Raw genomic sequence first — 24,247 nt, 5'->3', positions numbered from 1 at the left:
GCAAGGATCAAAGACAGTCATTTCGTGAACTCCGAACTACGAATTTCGAACGTCTCTCAAATTAGACACATTTTAAAAATCATCATTCCACCGATTAGGTATCACCGAACGTTTGCATTAATTCTGCTGCGATCCTCAAATTTTACGTTTCAATCTCACGTCCGTTTCAACCGAGAAATTCATACAGACGGCTTAATAAAAAGCAAAATGTTGTCTGTCAAAAAACGCAGAACATTATTTTACAAAGAATAAAAGTGGACTGACTTCATCGTTATGGTGCTTGGCTCTTTATACTTTCTTCAAACATAAGGAGTATTCTAACGACAGAAAAATACGATTCGGTAGAAACTGATCCATAGAAAGGATTAGTATTGGTAGGCCATGGAAAATGGAGTTGTACTGTGCCTTCATCCCGCTTAATCCTTACACTTGGCTGATACCGGACAATTGTCCATACGGCGGTGACCTCGTAATTCTTCCTCGGTATTAACAAGTATATATGCACGGTGCATCAAATTCAAGCAAAAAAAGTCGCCGAAACTCCCCCAAGGCAACCCTTGCCGTCGTCTCTCGCTCAATTCTCTTGTTTCACGGCGCACGAAACAACTTGGCCCCACCGCCATCTTTCGTTCGTCGTTTCCTCTCGTTCTATCTTTCCGTTCCGTCTCTTCGTCTGTCTGTTCGCCCATTTCCTCGAGGGTGATCACCCTCTTCTATCTCTTCCTCTTCCTCCTCTTCGCCCCTCCACCCCCTCTCACCTCGCCGTGTCTCGCTAACAAGAGGGAATAAGAGGGAAACATGGAAACGCGCGGGCGCGTCGAAATGAACGCATTCACACACGCATTCCCGACGTGCACACGTGTGCATACACGAGGCCGGCTCGCTGTTAATGAGTTAGACCACCTTACCCTCGCCACTTTAATTGTCTAAAGCGCAAATTGGGCGGCTTTAATTAGCGTAATTATTTGGTTCGTTTGTCCGTTTATCCAAGATCCCTGTATCGAGCGGCCGAGGGAAAGGGAGAGAGTGGCGGTGGTTGCCACCCTTTCCGCGGCCCGTCTAAATAGATTCGTTAGCGCTTCGCGCGATTAAAAATCCGAGTTCACCGGTTGGACAACGCCACGCCTTCGTTTGAACTTGTGTCCAATTTTCTATCTCTAGTGCCTTGATTTTCCAAATGAATAGACTCAATGGTACAGGAATTCATTACGTAGAGTAGTACGATGGTGTTAATAAATACGCGTATGATCGTCGCTGCTTGCAGTATATAGGAAAACCTTCCGGTTCTGGGTCTAAGGGAATATTCCAAGAGTATTCAGAAGGTTTAATATCTCTCGTGTGTCTTTCATTGTTTCTTTTAAATTCCGCATAAGATAATGAAATTTGTCGAGTAATTTATAGATCGTACATACTTGAGGACAAAGGTACACCTATTTGCATTCCGAAGTGGAATATACGTTCGATAGTACTCGAAAGATGTTGGAAATTTGTTCATTGAACATCGTTGAACGGTACGTTCTACGTTGCACAGAAACAAGAACTTGTTCCACACGTCCGTAATAATGATCCATATTTCTTTGTCAGCCATGAAATAAGATCTCCGTTGATCGAGTGTCCGTTCCTGTTCCTAAATGGATTCATTATTGTTCTGCTTCGCGGTGTATTCTACTCACATGGAAAGTCGGCCTCTGATCGTGTTTATAAATTACTACCTTTTTTTTTCTCTCTTCTTTTTTCTCTCATTGACGAGCCAAAGCGTTCCGCGGCTAACCTGATGGAATACATCAAGCACCGATGAATAGAGAACGAACGTGTATTTATAGAACTCGCCGAACGTACCCCCATCGGCTTGACTCGTCTCTTTAACAGTTTCGCAACTTGGCAAGTGTAATAAGCCGCTGTATGTACAAGGTGTTTCCGAAAACGATCGATATTTGATAAGGAAAAGTTTTCCACCCGTCTTCGTCAATATTTCCTCTTATTTTCAATCGGAATGGGTTCGCGATCAAACATCATTTATCACATCATTATACATACATATATTACGTCAGACGTAAATTTCCCTTACGCCGTTCTAGAAACACTCTGTACACACGGAGTCCGACCGAACTATAATTGGAATTACGTTCTAACCTACCCCTCTGGGCGCGCACCCTTCCGACACGCGTAGCGCCCTCTCTCGGCACAGCCGTCATTGAATGCGGTACTCATTTTCCCTGCTATGGAATGTAATAATTCGCTATTCAATTTACTGAATCCGCGCGATTTATTCGCCCCGTCAGAGGGACATGAAATATTCATTCGCTCGCTCGAATTCGCGCGAACTTCGCCAGCCGCGAGATTCAAGAAGAAAGAAAAAAAAATGCCGCGCCTTGGCGTCACGCGTAAACGAGATCGATTAAAAATTTCTTCTTCTCCCTTATTCTCGTAAATTGGCACACAGGCCGTATCTTTATCATCGATGCATTGATATTGCATTGAATCGACAACTGAAGAAAGAAGATGGGAAGGAAGAAACACGAATTACGCGAGCATCGTCGATTGCGCAATTTTCGTGGTGTTAATTAACTGAATTCAGTTCTAGTAATAAATGTGCCCCGGAGAAGACAAAAGGATAATCGTGGAAAAGTGTTCCTTAATCGTAAGGCCGTTTAATAACACAATGGAGGAATTTCACGCGGAGATGGGTGCCCCGTTGCAGAGGCACTTAATTAAATACGCCCCTCTCACTCTCCACCATCTCCCACCCTCTCTCTGTACCACTCTACGTCGTCTCACTCTCCTTCTCTTTCTCTCTCTCTTTCGGCAGGTGCAATCAAATTTCAATTAGAAAAGGGACTTTTTGCACGAAACGCACCGGTGTCCCGTGCAATTTGATTTAATGCCATATTATTACACGGCGAACGTGCTAGTAATAATAGGAAGCTCAAATTGCCCGTAATAGTAACATACGCGTGGATACAATATGGATAAGACCGGCGCGGATGGCTTTTCGCTTGAAACATATTTTACGTACACTATTTACATAATGGCCATTATCGTGGCGCTTAAGCGCGACAAAACAGGAACAAGAACGAAATCTCCAACTTTCTAACGTTCCTTATTATTCCACGTTTTATTTTTACTCCATACCTTTCTTTTTTTTTTATATCTACGCTTTCATAATAATTTTTAAAATATAGACTCGTTGCGAAGCTCCAATTTCTCTCGCCATCGTATTAACTGTGCTTGATGATTTAGTAGATTAAAGACTGAATATAATAATTTCTTATTCGAGGACTTCCTATTTTCTTACGTATCGTCCACTTCTGTTAAAAATAAATTGTATCATATTTACATTTTCAAGCATTCAAATATTCAGGTACCAATTCATTTATCCTCGTTATCTTTCAAATCTGTAATTGTAGAAATTTTTGAAACTAGAAACTAAAGTGTTATCATTTCTTTTCTGTCATCTTTGTCTTCCTCTATTCATTAAGAATATTTAGCCATTATTTCGTAACAAACTAAAATCTTCTAAAAAGAGAAGAGATTTTGGAAGATTTGGAATTCTATTTTTGTTATTGTACGTTCACTATAAAGACACTTAAGGCACACAATCTTGATTACGTAATTTGTTTCATGTATTACAAAGTTATAGACTTAAAACCATAAGTAGCTTGTACTTGTATCCCAATATTTAAATATTCAAGAAAGAGGGGTAACTTCGAATATTTCAAATATCTGAACAACAATTAAGATCACGAAAAAGTTCCAACGATTACAAATATAGAATTTCGTGATACTATCATCGCACGTGACATGGAAACATCCATAAGCTACGAGGAGCGCGTACACCATCGGACATTCCGGAGGTTAATTAGGAGACGAAAGAAATGGGAAAAAGCATAATAACGGGAGAATCGTGGGGCAAAAAGGAGACGCGCGATAGACGGCGGTCTGGGCGCAGCAGAGGAGAAGAGGACGAGGGAGGAGGAGGAGGTGGAGAAGGAGATTTTTATGCGCGCGATCACCGGCCGGTCGGGTCTGTGTAATTTCTTCTACTCGTTCTAGTCGATCGACGCGGGACGGTCTGGCCTCTAATTAGTAATTAAGGAGAAATCGAAAATGGAGCGATTCGGTCAAGCGGTCGAGCATCTCCGCTCATTACGCCGCAAAGGACGCGCGCCGGATCCATCGTTGGCTCGATAAGGTCGGAGCAATTAAAAGTTGCCACGTCGATTCGTTTGAGAGAGGGGGCCCTTGAACGCACCGCGCCACGCCATGCCACGTCGATAAACAGCCACCCGCTTCGATTGGGATTTTCGTTATACTCGAAACGATAAATAACAATCGATAGAAGATGAGGAAGATTCGGCGAGAGTGCGAAGCACTGAGACATTTCGTAATTGAACCTTTCCATACTGTCCTTATTAGTTAAAATTTAGCATTATTTTCTATTTAACACTTTTTTTATAATTTCAATTCATTTGTCATAATTACAACATCTTTCTATCTAGTAATTTTTCATAATTCCAATTAGGGTAATCTTTGGAGAGTTGACGCAGTGTATTTTAGAGTAGAGGTAATAGATCAAAGTACTGTTGATTGGAATCATCAGTATATGTATGTGCTCAACATTGCTTTCATACTGTTGCTGGTAAGGCAAGAGTAAATTTTGCTTATTATATATTTTATTATTTTTTTCACATTATTAGTTTCAAAGTCTTCGCTGTTTTTCCAGATAACTACATAGCAAACATTGAAATGTTCAGAGAAGTGGAGGTATTCCGGAGACTGTTTTTGAAATTGATCATAGAATTTGTTTGATATACAGAGCAATAATAATACAGTTCTTGTTCATCTTAACGTAGAGCATACTAAATTTTCAATTTCTTGTAAGCAATCAAAATATCGATTTCTCAGCGAAACATCCATTGGCTTATTCAACTAAAATCGAGCACGAGAAAGTAGCTAAACTGGTAGAATATAATCGAGCCTCGATGAAAATAACACGCGCGTTCACGTTTCAATTTCGTGAACCCGGTTGATCCGTTTTCCTCGCTTCCTTTTTCTTCGGTGGAATAATTTCCTCGGGATGGATACTGGTTGTTCCCAGCAGTGGCGGTGGGACGAGCGACCTGAAAGAGGACGCACAAAGAGGCTCTCTCGCTGGCACGGCGCCTTTTCATCTCGGCTGTACCTTCGCTCGGCATTTGTCCGTGTCTAACGTGTTAATCACTGCCGTCTGATTAGATTATTAATTGTCCTGCGTGGCAGATGGGGCCCTGGCATGCCCGTAATTACGGCTATTACGTACGGATCGTACAATCGCTCCGATTTAGGGATGTGAGGGGGGAGGGCGCGGAATGGATTACACCCCGAAAAGATTGGAACGCGCACTGGTGAAGTTCCCCGATACATCTACGTTTCTAATTTTCTAAGTTATTCGCGCGTATGCCTTGTGATTTGTATTTTGGATTCTTCACTCATCGACAATGCGAATAAATGACGGAAATTTGGAAAATAATCGTTCATTTATCATCAAGATTTTTTGCGTTTCTGGTATCGAGTACTAGATACACATATGGGGTTGTTCTTAGCATTTTTGTTACGAATTTCTATCAAATAACGCTCTTAGCTGGATCTCTTCAAGAGAATTAAATGCGAAACATATAGCATAAGTAACATAACAACATCGATCATATCTGAAGCTCGATCTATCGTCTCCAAAATTATCTCACTATTCAACGTTCGATTCTAAATTTCTATCGAATAATTTATCAAGTCTCCTGTATCCACGATATTGTCACGAAATGGACGATATCGATTTTCCTTCACATAAAATCTAACTAAAAATAGAAAATACCAAAGTGCATGCAAACATCCCTTTATCCTCCAATCTTCCTTTCTGCAACACGTCAATGAAAACAAAAAAGTCGATAACCCAAGTCGTCGTATTATTAACCATCTAAAGCCATCTCGGCAACCGACTGCTCCCAATTTGCGGAGCTTTGTTCCCGCGGCCTGGATCCTCGCGCGCCTTCTAGCTCGATCGCGTCTCTTTCTCCTTCCGCTTTTTTTTTCGCCCTCCTTTCGCCGTTTCAGTCGGTGGATTGTGTGCAAATCGACCGTATTAATTAGCGACACGAGGCCGCGACAAACCGTTCCAACACGGCACGAATTCTCGTTAACCGCGGCAAGATTGACACCGCGCGTATAATTAAGACGCGAGAGTGGGGGACGTTAGGTGATGGCGGGTGGCGTGTGGGGGTGGGACTCGAAATGAATTGCGTGCAAGACGGAAGATGGAGAACACAAGGGTGTACCCGATGGTTTGGTTCAATTTCGAAGTTCGAATTAGTGAAATCAACTAATTAGAAATAGCGCGGATTGCTCGTTAAAGATCGAGCCCGCCGGCTGTAATCACCAATTACTTCCTTAAGTAAGCCGCGCGCTGAACTTCGCTCATTAAAATTATTAAACGGTTCGCTCGTATAGAATCTGTATTTAACCTTGATACACGAGGCCGCCTCCGCCGGCTGAATTTCTTCCTCTCTCTCTCTCCCTCTCGTCCTTTCTCTCTCTTCTTCGTCGTGTCCCCGTGTATTTTCCATTAATCAATCTGTCCGTGTCTTCGTTAACGGGGTTCTCTCCATGGCGTCTTTCGCCATGAGACGCGGAGGACGTTTCGACCGGAGACGGCTTTGAATTACAGTCACGAGTCTCTCTCTCTCTCTCTCTCTTTCTCTCTGTGTTTAATTTTTCTGATTGGCGTGTGCGATCGTTTTATTGGCTGTGTATGAGACGAGAGAATGATTCGAATGGAATGCGAAGTCGTAGATGAAGTTATTTGTTGAAAGTTATTGTGGGATTGTAAGGCAGAGATGGAAAGAAGGAAACTTAATTTATGTACCTTTCGATTTGTTACTTCTCTCTTTCGAATTGATACTTTCCAATCTGGATTCTCCAATAAACTATACATCTCCTCCGACAATCTCTTTAGGGATTCACAAATAATCGAATCACGCTGGAAGGTTAAGGCAGAACCTCCACAGGAAATATTTTTATTTCAACTGCTCGTTAATAGGGGGAAATCGGTATCTTAAAAGACTTTAGTTACGGGATCCGGGCTGAGTAACGAGACGTTAAATAGAAAGAAAGGAGAAAAGATGAGCGAGGGTGATTCGAAGACCGGGAGGTCTTTTGGTGATTAAGTCGCATTCCGTGGCGCCGCGTTTACCGCCTTTCGATATAATTAATTGCATTTCGACGTGGCGATCGACGATTCTTACGGCGGTGTTATAACGGTCTTTGGAAATTGCTGGACCCGTTAGGGGAATAGCCACGTGTGCGCGCGGGTATTTGTCCAATGGAATCGCGGCGGCGATGCGATGGCCGAACGATAATAAGTTTCACGGTACGCCGCGTCGATCGAAAGATCCCTTTTGGCGAGGATCAAGGCGCGATCTCTGCTCACCAATCTGGCCAATTGAATCCGAGGAAAGCGCGACTAACCGCGTAATAAGAGCATAATAAAGTTCGAAACAGTTACGTGTTCGGAATAGCTATCGCTTTGATTTCGAATATTAATATCTTCTACCCAGATTTCTTTTTGATCGAAAAGAATTTAATTAACGTCGTTGAAGATTGCGGGATTAGATTTGAGAATAAATTAAGGATTTAATTAGAGATTTATTCGACATCGGGACTTGGGTTTTACGGTTAATCGAAAAACATATTTTATAATACGAGTATCGTTGATGAAATCGGTAAATTAATTTCTATGTCGTCGAATGTACCGTTCGTCGTTGATTGGACGGACGAGCCCGACAAAAGTAGAAACAGCTTATTAGACGACTCCTCATAACCTATACAAGAAAATCACGCTTCGCATCAAACTAGAAAACGAACGCTCGTGAGCCACAACACACGAGTATAAATCATCGAAACATCGTAATCGAAGTGGGAAAGTTAGCTAGGATACTTTCTCCTCATCATCGTGATTCTCATGGTTCCTTGATTCCTGGATAAAAATCTCTATTTCTTCGTTGTTAAACGAATATAACACATACGCGTTATATGTATGCTTAAACGAAATATAATCACGATATAAACGATCGAAACAATGTGGAAAAGCAAAGAGCGAGGAAGGTTTGCTAGAGGATAGAAAGAACGGGATAGAAGAGGTCTGGAATAATAAAATTAATAAAAAAAAGAAAGGAAAAGAGTAAAAAAAGGAAACGAGGAAGAAAATTGGAGAAAGAATTGAAACGTCATTCCGGGAGCAATCATCAAGCTGACTGGTTGGCTGGCGCGCGATCGGCCAGATCCTGGACAGATAAATTAGCAATTTAATTATGGAACTGTCAGGCGGTAATTAAATTAATAACGAGAAACCTCGAATCCAATCCGATCCGTCGTGGCAACCTTTCGCGCTCCACGGGTCTCGTCCGACGATATCGCATCGATATGCGCGCGTGTGTACGTCGCGCCATTTTGAAGGCTGTCAGAAATTGCAGACAATTTTCTCCTACGCTTCGCAAGAGCTCGCTTCCTCTATCTCGTTATTCGCGCTCTTTCTTCTCTATCCTCTTTCCTCTTCCTCTCTTCTTTTATATTTGTTTTTGTCGGTGCTGTGTTAGTTGCTTGTTTCTCATCGTTTGCTCTCCCTCCCTTCTCTTCGCTGTTCGGTATGAGGAGACCCAGCAGAGGTAAATTATACGCGAATTAAACAGCGTTTTCATGAAGGGATGCTTATTAGAATCGTGAGACATGATTGATGAGGAATTTTGGGACAGATAAAATTCGTTTTATGGCACAGGTTTTTACTTGGTAATTGGGGTGCTTCGCAATATCATGGAAGTTCGTCATGTTTGATTAACGGTGGTTCTTCGACGCCAATGAAAATTCAGTGGTAAACTTTTCGGATAAGTTGGAAAATGATTAAAATTTGTTGCTTCGAATAGAAGTTACTGTATGGAATGGTTAAGGAATTGAAGATATTCCTTTATACTGTAGATTCCACTCCCAACGTCCCATGAAAGGTTACACTGTACTGTATAAAAGTCTTTGACAATTTTCCATATTTTTCATTTCATAGCGCACATAAATTAATTGCTAAAGTTCTACGACACGCTAAAAGATACATTCTGTTTGACTCAAGACAGGACATTCACCGCACGGTTATTGTCCTCTTCTTTTTGTACAATCTAAGGGAAAAGAGGTCAGTGCTGTTGACCAAATAGTCAAGTATTGTTTAAAAAAATTTTGCGTCACGCTGATTGAAAATTACGGTTCTAAGACTGTTACAGGGCACTGTCTGTCTACGGTCTACAGACGAGGTTGCAAACGTCGATCATCCTCGACGCCAGTCAGAACACCTCCGTATCCCATCGCATTGTGTGGAGCTCACGTGATCCAATATACGAAAAGCAAAAGTGTTTACAGGCTGGCGGGCCGATACGAGATTAAACGTCGACGGTGAACCCGGGCCCGATTAAAATTCCCCGATATTTTATCGACGCGGCACGATGGTCGGCGCGGCGAATTCGACGCTTCCTCGCGATGCAACATAAATGGGGAATCGAGCGGAGACGCGCCTGAAACTTTCATCGACGTCGATCGGCTCGCGATCATCGTCTATACATGGCTAAATTGCCGAATTCACCACGTTTGATGCCATCCTTCGATATTTTAATTCTTCCTCTTCATCGAATTTTCCACGCAAAGAATCAACAGGTTTCCTAGTTGATCTGTGCTTCGTTTCTGGCGTGGATTATCGTTTCGAAGGAGGAATCGAGCACAGATTCGTGAACCATCCTGTAGCTAGTGTATGCCCTATATAAGAATGTCCGACAAAGTATCGCGGTATGCAAGCTGCACGTGCATACAGGTGCAGTAACTGTGTCCGAGTCGTTACGCTCCAACGAACGCGAGCACCGTGAACGGACAGCCACGTGTTCCGCGTACCACGACAGACGGAAAATGGCTCGATATCGTTCCGTCGAGGCTGGATTTGCTTCAGGTTCTCCTCCTACTCTTTATCGTTGTACGACTTTTACAGAAAGTACCTGTGCTTGGGCAATTGGTTTGTATTTAAAATATTTGTTTCCATTTTTTGAGATTTTACGTGTGCTTCGCACTGAATTATTATTAGAATTTCATTGAATTCTACGGATATATGAACCGAAGATAGAATTAGTTATTTCTTTACTCTTTTTAATGATACTTTTTATTCCTTCCATATAGACTTGGTAATTATAGGCGCTAGCTCAGTTTGAAGGAATACAAAATGAGGATAAAGTTAGAGTTTCTTTTATGTTACTTTTTATTGATTCATTTATAAAAAAGTTTGTTATCGTTTAGAAGATGTCACGACGTTTCTGATCGGAGATAGCAATAGCATAGAAGTTACTTTACGCTTGATGTAAAGTTAGGATAAAAATAATCATATCACGAGAGAGAGAGAGAAATAAGTTTATGGCTTACCTAGAAGCTCATAGATTAAAAGTTAAAATCGAAAGTTTCACTACAACTACTATACCAGTAAACGTAGAATAATAAGAGTAAAATGAATCGTACTATAGTTTCGGTCTTTCGAAACACGGTCAAGTTTCTACTGTGTCTGACAAACGTAGATCGATCTACTTAAATATATTTACAAGATAGCCAATATATTCCCCTTGATCTCGCTAGAATCAAAATCAAAAACTAATCAAACTTTCATTTAAGTAACTCGCGGCTCTTCGAGGGGCAACTTGTTCCTTCGGTTCAAAAGGTCACCGTAATTATTAGCGTACTTGATTAATCAGCAGCAAGAACGAGTCGGTGCAACGAACCGGTGAGTTATCGATCTCTCGGCCGAATGAATCGAAAATCGAACGAACCAAGGTAATTTCAGTTCGTTTCGATCGATTCCTTTCGTCGTTCTGGACAATATCGGACGCGTACGTGTGTTCGTGAAGGTGGAACGAACCAATGATTCTACGCATGTGTGTTCCTATAGTAATACGTGTTGACGTCTATGTATTCAAATACTCACACATAACCATGGAATATAAATGTGGGAGGCCTTTCACATTCCGGAGAAAATTTGCTCGATGGGCATTTTGCACTCGTGGTCCGTAGGAAAAAGTTCATTTTAACAACATATCTGGTTCAGTGACGAACGATTATAAGTATCGCATTCCGAGAACCATCGTAAATTAATGAGAAAACACACGGGGGCAAAATCGAGCATGGAAAGAGTTTTCTTCTTCCGCATCTGGTCGCTTCGAGCTTTTTGTATCGTCCCGCTTTCCTCCGTTCGTCCTCTATTTTTTTCTCCTCTCCCCCTCCCCCTCTCTCTCGCTCGCTCGTTTTTTTTCTTTTTTCCGACGATCGATTCCGTCGAATGGATCACGTATGCAAAACGCCGCCTCTATCCGATGCAATTAAACGCACAACCACTCCCGTGACGCGCGCACACCGGCAAGAACTTTGTTTCATTTTCTCCTTGCACGCTTTCTCATTTTCACTTCCCCGTGTGTTATACCTGGCATAAATAATCCGGTGAATCGAGTCGACTCGCTTGTATGTGATTCGTACGCGGGAAAAACACACGGGAGTCTGCGCGGTTTTATTGCTCGATCAACGTAATTCTCTCACTCAGCGGGAATATGGAAACCCGGAGTATTAAGTAATTATAGGATTTATAGTAAATGATGAGAGGTTCTATTGTCCGACAATTTGTTTCACACTGGTTAAGTGATTAGTGATTACAGAGTAGCGTGGAAGACGTTACGATACAATGAGATTCTAAATTGAAGCACGATATTTTACTTTTATCAATAAGTTTAGAATCGTGGCTGAAAAATAATTTATATGCTATTCACCGAACTTTCGCTCTTTTTATCAAATATTCTTAGTGATATTGAGACTTGAGATTTTTACATTTAGCTGCAACTTATTTCGTGAATATTTCGAATCAATAATGTGAAAACACTCTATTACTCCAAATATTCTATTATTTATCGTAATCAAAATGGAATTTGAAAAATTTCCACATTCACGAAAAGGAATCTTGTAAGAGGATTTCTGATGCAGCACTCCGAAAAAAGGAGAATATTTCAGTTATAAAAGGGCAATGCAAAAGCAATAAAAGAGAAATAAAAAAGTAAAGATATAACATGATAAAAGTGCAAAATAAAAAAAGTTCCAGTAATAAAGAAAGTTTGTAAGAACGTTGAAAAAAAATTCGAATAATTTAAAAAGCACTATAACTTCCGAACAACGAAGAATTCCAATAAATAAAAACTGAACCCTAGCAACGAAAAAAGAAATATTTATATATATAAAGATGATTTTTAAAAAATGTTGACCTCAATTTACAAAAGCAACAAAAGTCGAGGCCTGTTACAGTCAACCTTTCCTATCAATTCTACCATCAAAAAGGGGCCTTTATCCACCATGTAACTTGCTAAACTAAAATCACTATACCCTATAGACGATTGCGACGCTTTCATCATCGATCAAATTCCGCCTCTATACATAACCAAGCAGAAAATCGAATGATTTCGTCTATTCGTCGATCCTTCATCGGATTTAAAGCTTTGAAATTTCCGCTTCGAAATTCCCGAGGATCGAAGGAGAGGCATCGCGTTATGCTCGATTCGATGTGGCCACGTATCGTTACACGGCTAATTGCGGTATAAACAGTGGACTTTACGAGGCACCAGTGTATGGCTGGCAAACATTAACCACCATTAACGAAGATATAAGGCCGCAGTATTGATGCGTCCGCGGTTTGAAGATCCGCAATGTCAAGGGAGAGTAGAGGCTGAAATGTTGAAGATCGTCGTCCCATAATCGAACACCTGACGCGAAACATTCCAGGAAATTGGCCGAGATAGCACGGCGTAATGCTAATGGATGGATATTAATCTACCCCTGGCGAATACATTTTAACTAATCTGGCGAATATCGCGAGTTAAAGTTAAGAGAGAGAGTCAAGAGAATATAGAAAGGTTGGGGTGAAAAGCTTCGTACACCGCGAGTAACCAGTTTGTGGGCAGGCCTGTTAATCCGGAAACTCTGTATCCTCGATAACGTCGATAGATGACGACATTACGTTATTATACTATCGACGATACGACGATATATATACATAAACTCATGAAAGTATTCGAACGCTTGTAAGCGTCTTTTATCAATATATGTATTATAATATATGAAACATTTTGAAATTTCATTAACGCATTTAATACAAGTACCTATATTACATACACTTACATACAAAATCGTGAAAGTACTTAAACACTTAATTATAGTTAAATAATTATCATATTATTGGAAATGGAATTTCCTTTATTGTTCAGAATCATATGCAGGTATAAATATCGTTTACTTTTTTTAAACACCTAGTACCTATACATATACGAAGAAAAAGAACGCGAAAAGGGGAGTTAAAAAGTAAAATAAAGGAAAAAAGAAAAGAAACAGATAAAGGAAGATGTAAAAGGGACGAGAAGGGAGCAAATTGAAACGAACCGACGAAAAACGCTCGACGCTGTCCGATCGAGCTGGGTGAAATATCGAAGTTCGCCCGGTGAATTAATGGGAATTTCCATCGCAACCAACGCGGGTGCGAAAGAACGCGCGCTTAGAAAAAAATATTCACCGACGCCTCGATAATATATTTTCCATTGTTGACCGCTGGCAGCGTGTCGTTTTTATTTTTTATCAAACCAGATATACGCGAGCGTACGTAGCCTAACCCCGATAAAAAAAATTCGACATTTCACCCAGAGAAACTTACCAAACAGAAATTTAGCGAACATCTCTAGCATCTTTCAACCCTGCTGCATCTTTCGGATATTTCCATATCAATTGTATTTATCTGACGTTAAAACATATTTCAAGTTTGTATAAAATACGAAAAGATTTTTACCTTATATCTTCTTAATGCATAAATATCTACGATCTAATTATCACATTTTTTTCGCGTGATCATTAAATATCGCCAATTTTTCAGTAACGCACTTATATATCGTATAGGTACTTCGTCAAGCCGCACCCACTTAACCCAAATATATTAACATTGATTATTTTAATTGCTCCGTAGCCTGTATTAATAACCGCTTCGAGAAAGGACCTCGCGATTATAAAGCGTGGAATTTTAATGATACACAGAACCTAAAGGGGTTGTCGCGAATTGTACACGACGAGGGAAACGTCCACGCGTTGACGCGACATGCTGCGCGCATTTAAAGATTATAGGGACCTATAAAGCTTTAGTCACGCAACGCGGTACATTTTATAAAGCCGATTATTCGGTATCTCGAGATAGCACGAAGCACCGAGGGCTTTATTTATTTCTTCGCTTTACCGGAGTCATGGCGGACCTTTCAGGAATTCGAGGCGCGGACGTTTGCCCGTTTACGCTCGACCAGATCGCCGAAGGAAGCGTTCACGATGTACTTTCCTGTAAAATTGACAAAAGCTGGACCGAGACGATTGCGACGGATGAAATTTCCAAGTGTCTCTCCAGTTTCGTTAATCCTTCTGCCCTTTGGAATACTCGTATTCTAACGCGAATCTGAATTCTGACTTTGCTTTCTGATCATTGTAATTCGTTAATGGAGAACAGAGTGATAAGGAGATAGTGTGATGATGAAGGAGGATGAGGATTTGTTATTTTGAAATTATACAGCGTTGCTCTCGAATCTTGATCTCTTCGCTGTCTTATGTCTATGAATTGGTCATTTTATTTCACTGAACTTTTTCAATTGTAATATGAAAAATATATTTCTCTTGTGTTATAGTTTGATTTAACAGATAAAACGTAAGACAAAACATTATAATTTTACTAAATGGAATTATATTTGACAGTATGATATAGTATACACATGTATAAAATTTAACAATATAAATATAATACACATACACCCCCGAATATGTAGATAAATATTACCGACATGTTAAATTTTCTTTTGTCTTTGATGCAATATGGAAATATATCTAAATGATGAATTTTTAAAAGTACATTGTTAACCTTGTTATGTTGTTTCAATTATGTCCAACTTATTTTTGATCGTATTTTTCTAAGAATCAAACTCTTACATTACAATACAAAATTTCCATCAAGCACCTTCGGTGATCACTCTACACAACAAGACTGCCTAAAGCCAACAAAATTGACGATTTCTATGACGACAGGACTTCTTCTCGTAAATTCTTTAGGCTCCCTTTCTAACAACTAACACCATCTCTAGTTCCCGGTTACGATCCATTATATGACGTATTAATTGCGAACGAGAGCAGTGAGAGAGAGAGAGAGAGAGAGAGAGAGAGAGAGAGAGACGGGTACAGGGACGAAGTGAGAGAAAAAGGGTTTATTAACTCGCTTGTTGGTGTAGCTAGCACGCGACTAACGACGACGTTTAGCCTGAAAGAAGGCGTGCTTGTTTTGAAGGGATCAAAAGGGTGGATACATAACGCTCATTGAGCTAGCGGCTTCTGAAAGCTGCGAAATTCGCAGCGACGCATATTTCCGACTTCTCACTCCACTTCGCTGTTCTTCGTTATTCTTTTCTATATTATTTTCTCCTTTCGTTTTTTCTTCTTCTCGCGACTAGAACAGTTTGAAACGTATTTAGGAAAGGAGAGGAGGATAGATTTCGCGCGAACGAAGACACCGCGACAATTATATATGCGACGCCTTATTATAATCGGTCTTTCTCTCTCCCTTCTATCTTCTTCGTCTGTTTCAACCTCTCTTCCTCTTTCTCTCTGTGTCATTTAAAGCAGCTGGAACATCAGTGGGACGACGCATAATAAGGGAGAAAAGAAAGGGAAACGTGGCGGGTTGAATATAGGATTCTACACGGTCCCTCTGTTGCCGGCCTAACCTCATTTAGTTAGAAAGTGTTTGCGCGATGAGACTGGCGCGAGGTTTAATTGGAAACGCCTCGTGTCTATCGCGTTCAAACCGGAGCCGGAGAATGTCATCCTCTGAGCCCTCGGCCGCGACCGTAATTGGTCGCCTTTCTCGCTTCATCCGACCGCCAGGATTTTCCAGGGGATACCCGCCGCCACCACCCCCCCTACCCAATGATAAATTTGTATATTCGGACTAATGGCGTACCTCCAGGAACCTCGGCAACGAACATGTTTCGGAGATTCGCGACGAGTTCAAGCGATGAAGCTGTGTTGGGTTTTAAAATCTTTCCTGGGGAAGAACGGTTGATGATGTTGAGGTTGATATTATGTTCTACGTAGGCGAGACGGCTTCGATGTTATTCTGCTTGTTACAAGTTTATTTTAGAATGCAAGAGTTTTTATAATATTTAATATTACAAGAGTAATGTTACAGTAATGGGACAGGAAAGGAAAATATTGACAATGATTTTGCAACTATCCTGTAATGGTAACAATGGATTACATAATAAAAGTGGTTTTATATTAAAAGGAAGGAAGGAAAGGAAAGGAAAAGAGAAGTTGGAAAATAAAGTGAAGGAAACAATGGAAAGGATGGAGTGCAAAAGGATAGAAGAGTAAAAGAAGAACAGAACAAGAAAAGGAAGGGAAGAAAAAACCATTAAAACCTACTTTTCCTCATGCTAATTCCGAGGTTTAAACAAAAATTCTGCTTGTCTGACATAGGATTTTTATATTCTATACCTCGACTATCTCACTATAAATTCCTATGTATTAGCATTAAAAAGATCGGGTTTTTAATGAAGAAAAAGTGAAGGAAATAGCAGGTTAATTAGATTAATCTCATTTCGGAGAAATTTTTTTACTAACTTAACTGGTAATGCGTCGTAACGAGTCCGGACACCATTGGAATCTATTTATTCGGCTTCGAGGGAAAATCACTTTGTTAATGCCACGATAATACGTAGAATATACATATATTCAACACCCGCCGTATACATATATGGGTACTTATGTTTTTGTGAATTACCAGTTTTCAGTCAACATCATTGAATTCATAATGCGTAGCTGGCATAAATGTGGACTCGTTAGTGTAGCCAGCTACGCGTATAACCCAATGAAACATTAATGAACGTAGAAATATTCGTTTTCGCGAAACAAAGAGAAATCTCGTAATTATCGGCGCCTCGTTTCGCTTTATCCATTCCTTCTCTGATCGACCTAACCCTTACTTATACAATATCGTTCCTAAAACCCACTGCCTCTTTTTACAAATTCCTTCTTATCGTTCGTTATCAGCCTCTTCAAGCATAAATCAAAGTCGAATTAACTGAAACAGTGAAATATATAATATATAGAAGTAACAAACACGATATTATTAAATACAAATATTTTATTCATTATTATTAAAGATACGAAAATGTATTAGAATAATAGACGCTTTAAAGTGACGTGCTATATAGACTACACGCAAAACAAATGTTTTATTTGGAAGAATGTAATTTATCATAATTCTACACATGCTCCAACTTCTTCAAACTTTATAATACCGTAGATATGGAATAATAATTAGACTTGCGGATTAATCTAATGTGTAAGTAATCAAAATTGTCGATTAATCGGTATTGTTCTCGATTGTTTCAGGATGTTTGGGAGCAGTGGTGCTTGCGCAGGCTGTGGCAACGCGATACCTGCCACCGAGCTGGTAATGAGGGCGGGTGGATCAGTATTTCACCAGAAATGTTTCACCTGCAGCAAATGTGGAAATCAACTCGTTTCCGGCGATAGGTAAGATTATGAACTAATAAACGAACTTTGTAAGTGTTATTGATACGATAAAGCATTAATAGCTACTAAAATACTTAGTTTTCGCTGTCACATATATAGGTAGAAGTGAATCATGAAGTTAGGATTTGACAAAATTACGATCGAAATTAATAAGCTAGTTTTATCAATGCAGTTAATAGACAAATTAATATTTTTGTTAGACTACGGATGTTTACGCATTTACGAAAAATGTCCAGCTAAAAATATACCTATGATATACGATAATAATATAAAATATAATAATAATAAGTATAATAATAATAAGAATATAATGTAAAATATCAATACGGGTTACTTACTAGTCACTACTAAGTCCCAATAAAATACCAATTTGCATAAACATCCACTGTTTAATTGTTTTGAAGTATAAATTTCGGTATAAAATGGAATCGATCATATAGTAGATTTAAAGAAGTATGTATCAAGAAACGTGTATCAAGGGGTTGGAATTAAATACAATCGCGATCAAACTAGAACATTCGCTTTGCAATCTCGCTATTATATAAAATGTTGAAACATTAATAACATTAGTGTTTGAATTTTTAAAGACTGGATCTTAAGATAGGATAATATTGATCATGGGTTCAAAGGGATGTCAAGAGGAATCGGTTGAGGGGTTAGGATTTGGCCGCGAATTTTGCTAGGGAGCATAGATACGACTCGAAGAGGAAACGCGGCAATTAAAGGGTTGGAAAAGAGGCGTGTCACACGGGACTGTCGGTTAATTGGTGGGGATCGCAACCGGGGATTTTGTAATAAAGGAGGAGGGACACAATTATTGCAGGCCAGTAATGAAGCAATCTTGTTTATGAGCATCGATTTCGTGGATACTCTGTGCGCACGTCGTGCTCTGCTTGATTGCCAGACATTCGTTTCGAACCACGGTTTTTGTTCGTTTGAAACGATTGTTTCACATCCATGTTTCTATACTATCACGATTTTCGTCAAGTGTTAATGTCCTTACTGTTTTGTGGCTCCAGCGATGTTTAATATTTTATTTCAATAATTGATTCATATTCGATAAGCTACTTTCAATGGTTGTTCCTAATTTGGATGTTTTTTCTTATTCTCGTAACCAATAATACATCTATGCTGATGTAATTTTAAATTTAATTAATCAAAACGGTTTATCAATTTCTTAATCTTATCATATAAGTACACGATTAATATTCAATACTCAAAAACAAATTACTTACTTCCATGAGTATAAGAAGATGACATAAATAATACTAAATTTAAAAATTAATTAAAAAGATAATGTTTCATTCTGTTTTCCCATACATTCAGTACTTTACAAGAATTATTGATAATTACATTATGTATTATATCTTCAAAATGCAGAATTTATGGTACCATATTTACCGACATACCCATCTTTAAATATACCTCATGCCATGTTGTGAGAGGGGCAGTTACATCATCTACATATATATATATATATATATATATATATATATCATTTATATTCGCTGTAACATGTTACAGGTCATACTTAGGTAGTTGTAATGTTAAGATTAAATCTAAGAATCTACATAAATAATACAAATAACGGCAAAGATTAATAAGAATCTTTTTTTTACACAGGTACTACCTGCTGTCCGGTTCACCGGTCTGTGAAACGGATTGGCATAAAATCGTGAAATCGTCGAGCGTCGCGGCCGCCGCCGCTGCAGCGGCGGCCGGGAACGGCGGCGCACCGGTAAGAAAAGGTAAGGTTGGTCGGCCTCGAAGAAGCCGCGAATGAGGTGGCAACCCGGTCGGTCGCCCGAAGAAGGTACAAGCCTCTCCGCAGCCGACGCCCGTCGTCGTACCATCGCAGGTAGATGTCGTGGACGTCGCTGTCGGAGGGGATCCCTATTCGCCGCCTCCGCCGGGTCATCAGCAGTACCACCATCATCACCACCACCATCACCATCATCATCAGATGGCACTCGTACATCCTGGACTGGCGGTACAGCAAACACACCTGCAGGCGTCCACCTATCAGGACTGGTCTCCGTGGGCACAGGACACCTGTGATTGAACAACTACCCTCGTTGATTAACTTTATCGAGGTGTCAGGCCCGTTTCCTGGCTGAACCAATCCTCGCCCTGGTTTCGAGCGCCGCCGCTAGTCTCCTTCCTCTCTCAGTTCCATCATCGTCGTCGATTCGAAGATGGAAGAAAGGAAGAATGGAGTACGATATAGAGTTCTTACGATTTGTCATCTGAAAAAAGAGTTGCAGCGACGTTCGAATCGTGAACTCTTCGTAGCTTTGATTAGCCGATTCGCGAGCGGTCTCCTCTCGCGGAGATAAAGGAAACAAGTGATAGACTGTATCTTGTCCTGTGAACGACGCGAGTTCTGTGTACGAGTGCAAGAGGAAACGAAGGATTATCCTGGTGGACGAGGAACCTGCCTGCAATACGAGGTTCTCGTTCTGCTTGTGACCGAACTATATGTCGCTAGCAAGTACTCCATAAAGAATGGAGAGGACAATGTTTCTTTTTCGTCTTTCGACGTGCTCCGACCGATCGAACGTATCTTCGATTCGGTCTTTCGTCACGTGATAATTGTTTGTGCGCCAACGATCCTCTAGATCGCCACTTTGAGGGCGATCCAGACGAACTTCGAGCAATAGCGTGCACATGTCTCGTTGGATTGCTCGGTAAATTGCGCGTACGGCCACGTGCGAGAACGCTGAACGCATCCTCTCAACTGGTCTCCCCCCTTTAATCGATAATCTTTGCTCAATCACGGAGAATCGAGAATAATCGAAGCGTCCCGCGGTGCACGGACGCGTGTATCGTCGCCGACAGCTGTGTAACGCAAGTTCTCTTCGGCTCCAGTCGATTCTTTGGTACTCGTCACTGTTTAATCGAATCGGTAATCCTGTTAATCTCACGTCAGCCAATCGACAATCACTTTCGCGCTTGTGTTTCGCTGCGTTTCCTCTGTAACGTGTTTGCATCCGCGCTTAGTGCTCTTTTCTCTCTTTTACGATTGTTTATTCACGATATTTTGTAATCGATTTCGTTTGGTTAGCCTTTGTAAACATTATATGTCTCGTGATTGCTGTAAATCACCCCTTCCATCGTTTTAGTTTCAAGATAATATTATTTTAATCTTCGGCAGGTTGTTCGTTTTATTAACGTTGCAGCGATTATTAATCTATGGCCTATTGGCTTTGCTTTAATCCCGAGGGAAAAATATTAATAACAACATAAAGAACAGTTTCTCCGTTCGCAAAGGTTCAACCGATCGAAGCTTTCAAACACGTGGCTTTACGTATTCTTCTCTTCGAATAGAATTTCTAAAGCAGTCAGGACCTGAAGCGGGAACCTCGAGATCTAAAATCGCGTATGTCGGAAGATCTCATCGATCTAGATAATTCGACGATTGAAATTGTCAGGTTCCGGACCTTACGAAATTATTTTTCTTTCAATGTCGCCCCATCTCCGTCCTTGAAGCGTGGCCTCTCCCTGTAATCTCATTAAGCGTTCCTTGTTCTCGCGTTAATCGAGTCTCTCCCATGGTGAAATAAAAGGCCACATCGAGGTGAAACTGTCGAATGAGCGAAATTGTTATTCGAATTTTCCTTGCCAATGCCCTCGTGGTTGGATTGATTCTTTTCCTTTTGCGAAATGTAGTCTGTATGTGCACGATTCATGAGACGTTACGCAATTTTCATCGAACAAAAAATTGTATTCATCAAACATCGCATTCGCAGTTTGTTATTAGCGTCATTTGATACTGTAATATTCTACCCACGAAGATGAAGAACTTTTTCATTTAATATTCTCCAATAACGATCGGGAATACAATTATATTCAATTTAAACAATTCCAAAACGTCGATAGAATCTACGAAACTTTTCGTTCAGCATCAAAGCAATATGATCGATATATTTTGTTTATTAAAAAAATTGATACGTAGGATGCACGATAAAGAAAATTTCTGCAGAGAGAAACTCATCGTCCTGAATCAAAGCAAAGTGTTTTGTCGATATTTTCTGTTTATTAAAAAGTTGACGCGTAAGCTGCACAATAAAGAAAATTCTTGCAGACAGGAAATAGAGTTGATACACTGTCGGATGATGAGAGCGCGAGCTCCGCTGCCCAAGGATGCTCATGGCGAAGGATTGAAACGTGTAACAATACTTTTTCTAAGTGGCAGGGTTTCGACATCCGTAATAAACATTTACGTAAATGTATAATCGTGAACACGTTACGATATATCTACTATCGCCCGAGCTTGTCGTCGGTTTCCGTGTCGAAGTCCCTCGTTACAAGTTGTACAAATTGTTTCCTTTTTCCATCAAGACACGCTGTTCCGTCGTCGAAGTCGACGAACCGGCAGGGAAACCGGAAACGACACAGGTTCGGGCACGTTCGAAGCTCAATGCGAAACTAAAGACACATGTTTTGGGTGTAAATCACGCGGAAACGGCTGCCTCGGTTCGCTTTATGGCGGTCTACATTTTCTTGTCGATTTCTCATCCTCGAGATATGTAGAATTCTTCGTTTGACGAACGATCGTCGAGATCATTGCAAAAATATATCGAACGAATGCTAACGAACATTGTGAAAAAATTCATACATTGTATAGACCTAAATAGCATACTAGCTAATAGAAAAAAGAAAAGTCGTTGACGAACGATCAGTGATTCTCTGATTATAATATACGACTTCCTCTTCGAGGTTTATTCAAAGTAATAAGTTTTGTTTGTGATAAATAAAAAATATCCTTTCCCCTATTTTTTCCGACGTTTTTCATATACAATGACTCGCATTAGTAATCGGATACTTCATAAAATTTGAGAATTATTTACCTTAGCATTTCTTATTTAGGAAAGCTATGTACATTAGATAAAATGTTTCAATCAACTACAATATTTCACTATTCAACTACAGTATTTATTCTAATATATTAAAAACAAGTCAACTAGTTAATTACAAACAATAATGTTTCGCATACCACGTGTTCGAATATCAATACGAGTCACTGTATGTTTTCCGCGTTATTTTAAAATCGATCGACAAGTGCCATGTCCGAAATTTCTATAAAGCGACCGAACGACCGCCTCCGTGCCGTGCAACTGATCGTTACTCGTTTACCCGTATCGTTCTTAGCGAAACTTTCGTCTCTGAGAACGCCGCCTCGCGCTTACGAGGATTCGAGATGAGAATGATAGAGTTAAAGAGTTAACGGAATGAAAAAAAAAAAAGTAAAAGGAGAGAACGAAAAAGAAAAAGCGGATGACAATGTTTTCAACGCACGATCGCCGCAATGGTGCTCGACGAAAGGGATCCAAGGGAGAGCGCGTTCGTTCCCTTGCTGATTTCGCGTCGATTTCTCTTCGAATATAGCGCGCGTGTTCTCCAATTCTTTCGACCCACGACGCGATCGTGCGAGAAAACGAAAACTTCATGCTCTCGAATGGAAGAAGCTCGATCGGACGAAGGAGTTGTTTGCTGACGGATCGTGTAATTTAATCTTGTACATAGGGTACATTTTGTATATTGTTAAAAGTTTGTGTGATATAAATGGTTATGTATTTACTATTAAATGCGGCGACGGGACACCGCGCGTCCTACGATGGACGATCGCGGGTACGATGCCTCGACGGCCATCACTAGTGGATGCACGATTTCGATCATCCGCTACATTGTACGATCGAACGTGTGACTCGCTTGATGATTGTTCGAGCGAGATGATCATTTTCATCGGTCTTATTCTAGTATGAAACTGACTATTTTGTTTTGTTTCCTTTGTATCGTTAATGAAGATTTCGTTCAATTTGCTTTTTATCTATCTTCGTTTAAAGCGACGTGAAATTACGATTCCTCATACTCAGTTCGAAATCTTAATTTCAAGATCTATCCGCTCGTCTCGACTCGAACCACAAGATGGTGGTTTCCAATATTGCGAAATGATCGAAGAAAACTGGAAAGATTGTATGCGTAGGTCGCATCCATTGGTGGTGGTACGTCGAAGAACGTTGTCCTCGGTTGAGCGTACACGCGGTTGGATCAGATCACGATCTTTTCGCGTTTAGTTAATTTTGTTATTTGATTTATCTCGATCTTCTTATTCGGGACCCGACGACATCTTTGAATGATTTCTCGCGGCCTCTTGTAAAATACAAAAAAAAAAAAAGAAAAAAATACACACGACACACAGACACATACAAAACACGTTTATTAATTAAATAAAAATCACAAGTTTTTAGAACGTCGTTCGTTCATGTGAGTCACATATATATATGCTTGGTCATACGTTCGATTCTTGATGTGTGTATATACGAGAAATATCACATCCGTCCCAGTTCTTCCGCAGTATACTTACACGATCATTTCCTTGGCAGTCTACCGCGAACAGACGCAGACGAGGAAGCCCAAAACGACCTCGAGGTAAGCGAACGTTACTGTCCAATTTAAGAAATTGAATCTCACGAGATATCGTACCCAGCGTGGCGAGATTAATGAGCGAGCTTTCCAAACTTTTCATGCCTCCACCTTCGGAAACTTATTGGCCGCGTTT

At 40.3% G+C, this 24,247-nt stretch overlaps 1 protein-coding gene across 1 annotated transcript in view; it reads left to right on the top strand.

Moving 5' to 3' along the window:
* LOC117211063 (LIM/homeobox protein Lhx9) overlaps positions 1-23,903 on the top strand; it is an 82,268-nt gene extending 58,365 nt beyond the window's left edge. Inside the window, exons 3-4 of the mRNA XM_033454634.1 lie at positions 17,542-17,685; positions 19,309-23,903. Coding sequence (XP_033310525.1) covers positions 17,542-17,685; positions 19,309-19,468 — 304 coding nt within the window. The 3' untranslated portion in view covers positions 19,469-23,903. The remainder of the gene's footprint in view (positions 1-17,541; positions 17,686-19,308) is intronic.
* The last annotated feature ends 344 nt before the right edge of the window (positions 23,904-24,247 follow it).

Source organism: Bombus bifarius, unplaced genomic scaffold, assembly GCF_011952205.1.
Source record: "Bombus bifarius isolate JDL3187 unplaced genomic scaffold, Bbif_JDL3187 scf7180000008216, whole genome shotgun sequence".
Classification (NCBI taxonomy): domain Eukaryota; kingdom Metazoa; phylum Arthropoda; class Insecta; order Hymenoptera; family Apidae; genus Bombus; species Bombus bifarius.
This window is presented reverse-complemented; position numbering and strand designations above follow the sequence as displayed.